Genomic DNA, 11,125 nt, shown 5'->3' on the forward strand with positions numbered 1-11,125 from the left:
AAATTCCCAAAATAGGGACTTTTCGAATGTGTATAAATGTATGTGTTTATACCCATATAATAAATAGGTATATTTTATATCCACATAAATAAAGGTATATATTTACATCCATATTAAAATACACAGTTGCATATAGTGATATATATGCTTTCAAAGACAATTGTGAATTGGTATACATATGTGCAGTAAAGTTGCAATCGAATTTATTCATTGAAATATGTTTTCGGGATGAATATGAATACATTTATTTATCAAAATTGTCGGAACTAAATAGAAGGTAAATAACAAATAATATTTTTTGAAAAATTAATATGTTTGCGAATAAGACGGAAAAAAGGAATGTGCAAAATAAGCATAAATATATAGATGGGGGGAAATTATCAAAAGATAAAGACAAGATTGATGAAACGGGTTCTAATACAGAAAAATATATTAAAATAGATAATGCTTCTAAAAAAGAGATAATAATATTCTCTAAAAATTCTGAATTAATTGATAATAAAAAGATTAAAGAAATAAATGAAAATGGTTATAATAAATTAAAAATAAACACACATGATGAATTCAATATAACAAAGAAAAAAATGAAAAATAGTAATGATAATATAATATATAATTCCCCAAATTCTAAGATAAAAGTTGTTTCGAATAATAATTTTAAAGATAGGAAAAAAGGAATGAATCATAAAAAAAAAAAAGGCATATCTATTAATCAGATAACGCTATTTAAAATACATAATTATATATACAAAACATTCGTATTCCTATTATGTTTATTTATAGTTATATTAGTTCTTTACGCATCTATTGATATATCACAAAACTATGGCCCAATTATTATTTTGTATATTATCATGTTGGAGTTTGGAAGTATGCTAATTTCGTATATTTTACTTCAGTTCCCTTTTTTTTATCTTATACTTAAAAATATGTTTACTAGAACTAGCAATATAAATAAATATTCTCATCAGTATAGCCCACTTTATTATGAAAATCCATCAGATAGTGACGATAAAGATTCGATAGATGTAAAAAGGAGGGAAACAAAACAAAGAAGAAAGACATTTGGGTTTTTTAATTTAAACAATATTGATCATAATAAATATAGCATTAAAAAAAATATATTGCCAACCAAATTGAAAGTATATAACAAAGAAGAAAGTGATAAATATGAGTATGGAAATTTAAATCATGTTTTAAATACAAACTTATCAAATACAAAGAGTAGAAGTGCAGATGAAGCTGAAAACTACATAATTGAGGATACAAACATGAATCATAATGGTGAAAATGTGAATAATAAAAGTAAGAAAGGCAATCAACCTATCAAAATTCGAAACCATAAAAGAGAAAATATATATTTAGATGATTGCAATATGTGGATAAGAAATAGTATTAAAAAATCAAGGGTTAAAGGGAATTTTAATTTAACTAGATCATTAAGTTTTAATATAAAATTAAGTGAAAATAATGTGATATTAAATGATTCGCGAAATATAGATAATTTAAGAATATATTTAAATCATAGATCTAGTAAATATGAGAAAAAAAAAAATCAAATAAAACCCCTAAAATTATTTGCATATAATAAATATGCTCCATTAACATTTTCCACACCTTATAAATATAATGTCCCGTCAGATATTTTTAAAACAAATACGGGGGAATCAAAAATTTTAAGCGCAGAAATATCCGAATCAAGTAATGATGTAAATGGCTTACTACATAAAAATAACGATAAATCATATAGCGAAGAAAAATATCACCTCGATAAAAGAAAAACAGATAACGAATTTTATACGGGCAAAAGTGCAATACTTTTTAGTAACAAACATACCAAGCAATATATGCGTAAAAAGACTTTTATGTATGATGATCTTGATAGTTTAAATATATATAAAAACAAAAAACACAATCGAAAGAATAAAAAAAAAAGTATATTTTGCAAAATAAAATGTTTTAATAAAATAAAAAATATATTATTTTTCTTTGTTAATTATAATATTAAATCCTCAAAAACCCAAAATACTATGTTACTATTCTTTAGAGGTCTGACCTTATATATTAAGCATCAATTTATACAACATTTATCTTATGAGCCTGTATGGATAATTGCAATTTTAATAAGAATTATTTTATGGTGTATTGTATGGTTATGGGCTGCTGGTTATATGACAAGACCCCCCAAAAATTATAAAATTAATGCATGGAATATGAAAAGCATACCACCATTATATGGATATATTGAATGCACCTTTCAATGGTGTGGTGTGTTAGATTATTTATTTGGTTTATATTTTTCGAATAATAAATTAAAATATATTTTTTCGTTTTTTTCTTTAATTGATTTTATAACAACACCTGTTTCTTCTTTTATTATGAATTTTTTGTGGCAAAATGATTATCACCAAACATATTGGTTTTTAATATTAGGGCCTTTACGATTTTTAAGATTAGTTAGAGCAGAAAGTACAATGAGTTCGTGTTTTTTTTGGCTTAGTGATGTCAAAATAATTATTATTGGAATAATTATTTTATCATTGGCTATATTATTTACCTTTTCAGGAATTATGTATATATTAGAAGCCCCTGATATTGAAAGGCAATTTATATCTCCATTAGATTTTGTATATTTTGGAGTCATTACTATGTCAACAGTTGGTTATGGTGATTATACCCCAGTTACACCCGCGGGGAAATGCTTAACTATGTTTATAATTGTAACATGTTTTACATTTGTAGGAGCTCAACTTAAAAGATTAAAAGAAGCAATGTTTAGCCCTAAAACGATTATGGGAATAATACCCAAACCTGATGATGATTATATTTTAATATTAGGTCCTGTTAGTCCTATACAATTATTATATATATGTAAAGGAATAAATAATAGTTTTCCAAATTCAGTAGAATCCATATTTTTATTTACCCCATTACCTGTTATTATTTATCGATATGTGTATGGGAGTATTATTAAAAATACTAATATAAAAATATGTATAAATGGGGGTAATGAGTGTTTTATATGTCCTAGTATTATATATGATGCTGTAATTAATGCAAGAGCATTATATATATTAAATAATGTAGATTCAGAAAAATATACATTGTTAAATCAACAAATATTTTTAGCTAGCAATAATTTTAATTTCAACAACAATGATAAAAATCAACGAATACGACCAGAAGATATTTTACACAATAATATTATAAATAAATTTACAGGAGATAAAAAAAAGACATGGAAATTTACAGATATTTATTCAGAACATAAAAATCAAATTAATAAAAATAATATGTTAAATTTAGAAATGAATATTAATGTTAATGATTCACATATGATTAGGGAAAAGGATGATCAAGAATGTATATTAAGATTTATTGGAACTTATAATATTTCAAATGCTCTTATTCCTATAACTGTTCAATTATCAAATAATACTTATGAAGAATTAATAAAATCAATGAATGTGTACAACTATATAAGTATAGAAGAGCTAAAATATGCATTATTAGCTAAAAGCATTAATTGTAAAGGATTATTTTTTTTAATTATTAATTTTTTTTATAAACCCAAAGCAGTAAAGAGTTTAAAAAAATATATTATCGATTTAAGATTATTAATGTATAATAATATTTTAAAAAAAAAAAATCATAAAAAAATTAATAGCACTAATATTAAAATAAAAACTTTTAATGAGTTATCTTCTTCACATTCTGAAAATAAACTCAGCGATACAAGTAGTATGATCAATTATAAATCTAAATCACGTGTAAATTATAAAATGGTAAAAGGAACCAAAAATGAATTCATAAGAAATCAAAATTATAATATTAATTCTATTTATTATGCAAATAATGATAATATGCATAATGAGCAAAATAATAATATTAATGATGATGATGATGCATTCAAAATGATTGGATGTGAAAACGATGACAATTTTCTTTACAACAGTTATAGGAATACATATGGAATCAATAATAATATCCAACATTATAAGAGTAATTCTTCTAAAAGTTTTTACAATAATAAAAAGAGTGGTAATTATAATGAAGGAAATACATCATTCTCAAAAACTGTGGGTAGTATGAATTCATCACAAGACGTGCCATCTAAAAATTATTATAATATATTAGAAAAAATAAGTTTAAATATGTATTATTATTTAGAAGGATTAAAATATAATATTTATAGGTTTCAATTTCCTGAATGTATGAGAGGGTTTTTATTTCAAACTGCATCTGAATATTTATATCAAAAACATGGTGCTTTTCTTATTGGTATTATAACGATTAATAAAGAAATATTTTTAAATCCTATTGATTATATTATTGGGGAAGAAAATAAATATTATTACACTTCTGCTTTTTCTGGCATTATACTAACTACTAGCTTAGACAATTTGATAAAACTGTCTTCTATAAAATATATTTCTAAAAAGGTTTCAGAATACAATCAAAGAAGAATAAATGAACGAAGAAAACGATATGCAAAAAATACCGTCAGTACTGACGGGGAAAATGGGTATAGTAAAGATTTGGGATTTAGCGAAAAAAATAATAATAATTATGAAAATATAGAAAAAAATAAAAATATTGATAAATGGCAAAACAGTATAATATCAAAACAAAATACATCAATTATGCATAGAGAAGATAATAAAATAAACAAGTTGGATAAGTCCATTGAACAAAATACTAATATATATAAAATTAATGATAAAGATAACACTGATAATAATGAAGATAAAAATAGTAAAATTAATAAAAATAATTCCAATTTTAAAATGGAAATAATATCAAAGAAAAATAAATTAATATTATATAATTTTGTCCTAGGAATATATGAAGTAGATAATTATGTTTCAGCATATAGAGATATTTTTGATGATAAAAGAAAACCATTGTTACTAATATGTGGGTGGCCAGATAATATCCATATGCTTCTTAAGCATTTAAAAATTAATATATACAAAACAATGAAATATAAAAAAAAAAATAGAATACAAAACGGAAATGATGAATATAACAATAATAATGATAAAATTAATAGAAATTATAGGTCATATGGTGATCGAATGAAATATAACATAATAATTTTGTCAATACATGTTCCTAAATTTAATTATGAAAATGATCTTTTAGATTTTTCAAATAATACTGCATTTATCAGAGGGTCCTCTATGGATAGTACAAATTTAATAAAAGGTGGTATATTTTATGCCAAAAGAATAATAATTTTAAATTCGAACCATAGCTTGTTTGTAGACAAAGATGCATATAGAATTGATAATGAGGTTATTATTATTAAAAATGTTATATACCAGTTATATAATAATATATTTAAAAATAAAAAAATATATTTGGAAATAATAAAAAAAATATTCAAAAAGGAATACACAGATAAGTATATTAACGAAAAAATAATTTTTGACACAAATATAGAAAATAATAATAAACATGATGAATTTCAAAATGATAGTTACACATCAAATAGTGATTCTGAAAATAAAATGGTGAATAAACAAAAAAATAAAATAAATTATAACATTTTTAATGTTAATAAAAACCCTTATATAATTTGCTTAATTAAAAATTCAGAAAGTTTAGAATATATAGACGGAAGTATAAATTTGTCGTATGAAAATTATAATGATAATGAAAAAATGAATAAAATTTGGGAAAATTGTGGCGAATATATTTACACCTTTGAATTAGTATCTGCAAATATTTTTGTTGATGAAATGTTGCATAATTTAGTTTCATTTTCTTTGCCAATAAGTAAATATGCAATTGAATATTCAGTAATATATTCATTAATAGGAATTAATATAAATGAATATTCAAAAAATGTTAACATGTTTCATAAAAATTTAAAACTAAGTACAGGTCATGTGCTTATAATTCCAATACCTTCCTATTTTTACAAAAAGCCATTCTATAGATGCTTTTTTTATTTACTTCATAAGAAAAAATATTTATGCATTGGAATTCTTCGATATATAAACATTTCCCCATTGCGCAATATTTCAAGAAAATTATTTATTCTTTCATGCCCATCCAGAACTATGAAAATTGAGCATTATGATCAGGTTAAAGATAATAATCAAATATAATATATATTTCAGAAAAGAGACAAATACCACCATTTATGTATAATATTTTTTTCTTTTCATGCTTCATTTTTATTCCCTGTTCATATTTTTTTTTTTCCTTTTTTTTAGGCATATGTAATTGCTTATAACACTGTGTAGCTTATTCGTTTTTTTTTAAAATACTTATAAAAAAAATATCGACAAGGTACAGGAATTAGGAAATAAATTGTTTACACAAATAGCGCTTTAAAAAATGAAGACCATAAAAACTTATAACATATCCAAAGTTAAAGCACACAAAAAATATAAACCCATGCCTACGATAAAGTGTGTAAACTTTTTTTTTTGACATATATTAAGTATGATTGAAAAAGATTCTTTAAAAATGCAAAGTACTTAAACAGATACACCAAATGTGTCATACGTGTGAATGTGTCAAATTGGGAATATGGGCTCAGAATAAATATGTTTAAAATTTCTTTAATTAGTTAACAATAATAAAAAAAAACGTGCTCACATAATATTTAAAATACTTTGTTCGTGTATTTTGTATTGTATTTTTCGCTTTTATTTTGCTCTATTTTCATATGACAAATATTATTTATTTAGCACATTCATCGACCTATTTTGAATATTTTTATTTTATTACTGTATGATCATTATTATTTTTTTAAGTTAATCATTTTACTTTTAAATTGTGAAAATAATAAAAATATTTTAATGCGTTATTGTTTTGTATTTCTTTAATATTTTTATTTATTTATTCTTTATGTATTTCCTTTTTTCTTTTGTCATAGCAATAGATAATTCATTTCACCTTCCTTTTTGGAGTTTAGAATTTGATTACTATTAATATTATATATAGTTCACTAATACCTCAAATTAAAAGTTAAAAAGTATTGTCTGAATTGGCTTGAAACTTTATTTCTAAAAGCAAATAATTATAAAAAAAAATTAAATAATTAAAAATACATAAGTTTATAATACACTTTACGAAGATATGAATACACAAAATAATGGTGTAACTTTTTTAGTAGTATAAAATTGGGGGAAATGATAAAAGCAAAAAAATAAAATTAAAAAATATGGCAGAGATGATTGATTTACGAAAGTCCCTTTTCAAAAGGATACTTGCTTTTTACAAGAACATCAACAAAAATACCCAAATTTTTTACACAAATTTAATTTTTTACAATTTTGACAATGATTTGATTTTTAGCTTAATCAAAATATATAGGAAAATATTAAAAAAATATGAAAAAAAAAAAAAAAAATACTTGTATAATATTGATGAAAATATGGAAAATGGTAGCAATTATAAGGATGACCACTTTGTGATTTTTAGTTATGTAATGTTTTCGTATTTGAATTTTCTTCTTTCTGAATTGGATCAAAATCATTCAGACATTTTTGAACTATGTCATGACTTCAATACAAAAAATGTTTTAGTAAATATAAAAAAAGAAAGGGAAAAAAAAAAAAAAACTTTTCTTAATATAAAAAAATTACTATGGAATAATTATTTTGGTACAAAGCTTGGTGATATCATTACTAATGAAAGTAAAAATGAAATTAACTATGATTTGTATTTTATGGAAAAGGATACAAAAAAATATATTTCACCAAATGATAACACAAATGGCAATACTATGATAAAACAAAATTGTGTGCAAACTGATAATTATTACAATATTGATGAATTTGATAAAAAAAATATGTATAGTAATATAAATACCAATTATTATCATAAAATAGACAAATCAAATAACAACAATTATATATTTCAACCTACTCATATTCATCAAACACCAAATTGTAATGATTATCACTGTTCTCAAAATACGCATTTAAAAGTTTATCCTTTGAGTGAGAATAATGATGAAATCGTTTTATTGTCTAATATATCAACATATTTAAAAGAAAAAAAAATGATTACCAATTTGAAAAGCTTATATACAAATATGTACTATTGGGCATGTCTTAGTTGGTTGAATATAAAATGTAAAAGGTTAAATAATAGATTTGAAGGGAATGTACTATATATAGATATTTATAAAAATATATACAATTTATATAAACATATGAATAATATGTATAGTAATCATATTAATATGATGATAAAAAAAAAAGAACAACTATCTATTACTCATAATAATGAAATGGAAAATATTATAAATGAAAATAAAATAAATAAAAAAAATAAAAATTTCCAGCAAACAATTAATGATATGGTTTATAAGCATATAGCAGAAAAAAAAGCTCTAAATAGGCATATAGAGCATGAACTAAATATTATGAAGCGCATTAATCTTAAAGAATATAAAAGAAATATTTTATACATTTTTTATATTATTGAAAATAAAAATAGCACATTATCATTACCCCCTTTACCTAATGAAAAAGGGAAAGAAAATAATAATGAAAAAAATAATAATATTTCCAAGAAACAAAATGATATATATCCTTTACAACGACCTTCAAAATCTTTTGCACATATACTTAAATATTTTAATTTTTTTTATTTGTATAAATTAATTAAGACAAAAATAAATGTACATAGCTATTTCCATTTATATATTAAAAATAATTTGTCTGACAAAGTAATGGATATTTCAATAATTTTTAGTTTGGGAGAAATTCATCATTTGTTTGAATATAGTCACAAAAACAGTAGTAACAGTGTTACTATTAGAAATAATAATAAATTAAAAAAAAAATTTTATAAATTATTAAAAAATATGCATAGCAAAAATTATGTTTATTCCTATGAGAAACATGTAAAAGCATTTACACACTTATCAAATAAACCAATTAGTGAAAAACAAAAAGGAAAGAAAAATCTTATTGTAAATAATATTAACAAAGATAAATCAATTGAAAACACTTTAATAAATAAAAATATTGATATAAAGGAAGACAAGAAATCCAATTATAATTTCAAAACTACTTATTCGAGTTCGAAATATTTTGATGAAAATGGATACTTTAACTTTGTAAAAAAAAAAGTACAAGAAGATGAGATACAAAAATGTAAAAAAGAAACATCAACAATTTTAGAACAAAAGCTTGAAAAAAATTTTGAAAATGAAAAATGTAGGCAAAAAAATATTTTTAACAAAAGTTATTGTAGTACTTACAAAATTTTAACAGAAAATTCGATGCGATTTTTAAAAATAAAGCCTCCGAATTCTACAAATAATAATATGCATATCGACAAATTAACAATCAAAGATAAAAAATTAAATGCTTTAATTTTATATATATATGAAGATATAAATAATAATAAAGAAGAAATTATTTATAAAAACCTATTTAATATTAATTTAGCAAAACCAGATTTTGTATTCCCAAATATGAAAGAACAGTTGAATTTATTGAAGCATTTTAGAAAACCGAGATCACAAAATGTTCATATAAAAAACAAAAAAAATAATAATATAGAAAAAGAATCTCATATAAATGAAAAATACAATCAAATCGATTATATAACAAAAGATAAAACATTTTGCTCTTCCTACGGAAACATTATTATTACAAGACACAAAAACCTTCGATTAGCAATGCATACATCTGAGAAAAATGATGAAAATAAAATAAAGATAAAAAAAAATAAAGGATTACAAAAAATATCACACATAAATTTTAACAATATTAGAAAGAGAAAAAATGACTCGTTTGATTCAGAAAAAAGTACGATAAAGAGTGGCAGCGCTAATTTTATTAATAGTAACGAAATTAGTAGTAACAGTATTGGCAGTAACTATATTAATAGCAATGGAGTTACTAGTAATAGTCCCACTAGTAATGATATAAGTAGTAATAGTGTGAATAGTAACGATAATAGAACGAATGAGATAAAGAAAATAAATATTGTAGATAGTTCAATTGTATTACCTATACACGAAATACTTAAAAAAGGAAAATATTATTCAATAAGTAAAAAAAATCAGCACAAAAATAATTCAAATATAAATTATAAGCATGAATATTATAAAAACGTTTTTTTAAATATGGCCACCAAAAAAAAAAAGAGTATTTACATAAATATCATATTTCATGTAGTAATACCAAAAAATATGAATAGAAAAAGTTTTAAAATAATTTTATATTCTTTATTTAAAATATTAGATATATGCAATATGTATGGCATTTCATCTATAAATTGTTCATTCCCCTATATTCAAAATATTGTTCATAAGAATAAAAGACCTATTATTTATTCGTTTATATATTCACTTATTTTCACATTGTTGCATTATATGAAAGATTCATATAATAATAGTAATAATGTAAAAATACTTCATTTCATTTTTCCAAATTTAAAATATTATGAAAAAAAAACGCATACACAAAATATTAGTAATTATTTAATCACAAAAAGAAACAGTGAAATCTTTTCATATCACAAGAATTCAAAAATGTTAACAAATACTATGGAAAATAAAAACGAACAAAAATATACCAATATAGAAAACGAGCTTAATGATACTAATCCACCAGCTCAAAGGAAGTCTAATATTAAAATATTTATTAATAAAATTATACACACTTTAAGAGAAAAGTACACTGTGATTGAAAGTGTGTAATGATGCTAATCCCATAACAAACGTTTATATACCTTTAAGTAGGAAATCATGTATACTTATGAATAAAAATAAGTATGCCATAATTTGATTATTATTTTTTTAGAGTTGTGTGATTATTTTTTATTTTATGTTTTTCGTTAATTTGTAAAAAATTCTTGATTTAATTATTCATCCTAAGCATTTAATTGAAACTATATGTGAATTTTTTATTAGGATTATGCATGTGTATATATTATATTTTTTAGTTGTTTTTTTTAAATTAAATACTCACGTTTTATTCAAAAAATGTAATAAAATTTGAACATTTTTAATATTAATTAAATGATGTAACATATTTTCCCTCTAAAATAATAAAAATTATGTAACTAATAATTATTTTGTTATGGCGTAATATGAAAAAGTTGCTAAAAGTATTAACTGCTATCGGTATAAATGATATAAAAA

General features: G+C 21.9%; 2 protein-coding genes across 2 annotated transcripts; both read left to right on the plus strand.

Moving 5' to 3' along the window:
• Positions 1 to 311: 311 nt before the first annotated feature.
• PBANKA_1442000 (potassium channel K1) lies at positions 312 to 6,254 on the plus strand (the record flags this gene model as incomplete). Its single annotated transcript, XM_034567781.1, has 2 exons — positions 312 to 6,092; positions 6,225 to 6,254. 2 exons carry the CDS (start codon positions 312 to 314, stop codon positions 6,252 to 6,254), a joined length of 5,811 nt encoding a protein of 1,936 aa, XP_034424244.1.
• Positions 6,255 to 7,189: 935 nt separating this feature from the next.
• PBANKA_1442100 (conserved Plasmodium protein, unknown function) lies at positions 7,190 to 10,681 on the plus strand (the record flags this gene model as incomplete). Its single annotated transcript, XM_034567782.1, has 1 exon — positions 7,190 to 10,681. The coding sequence occupies one exon, from the start codon at positions 7,190 to 7,192 to the stop codon at positions 10,679 to 10,681; it is 3,492 nt and encodes a 1,163-aa protein (XP_034424245.1).
• Between the last annotated feature and the right edge of the window lie 444 nt (positions 10,682 to 11,125).

The sequence above is a fragment of the Plasmodium berghei genome, assembly GCF_900002375.2.
Source record: "Plasmodium berghei ANKA genome assembly, chromosome: 14".
NCBI classification, from domain to species: Eukaryota; Apicomplexa; class Aconoidasida; order Haemosporida; family Plasmodiidae; genus Plasmodium; species Plasmodium berghei.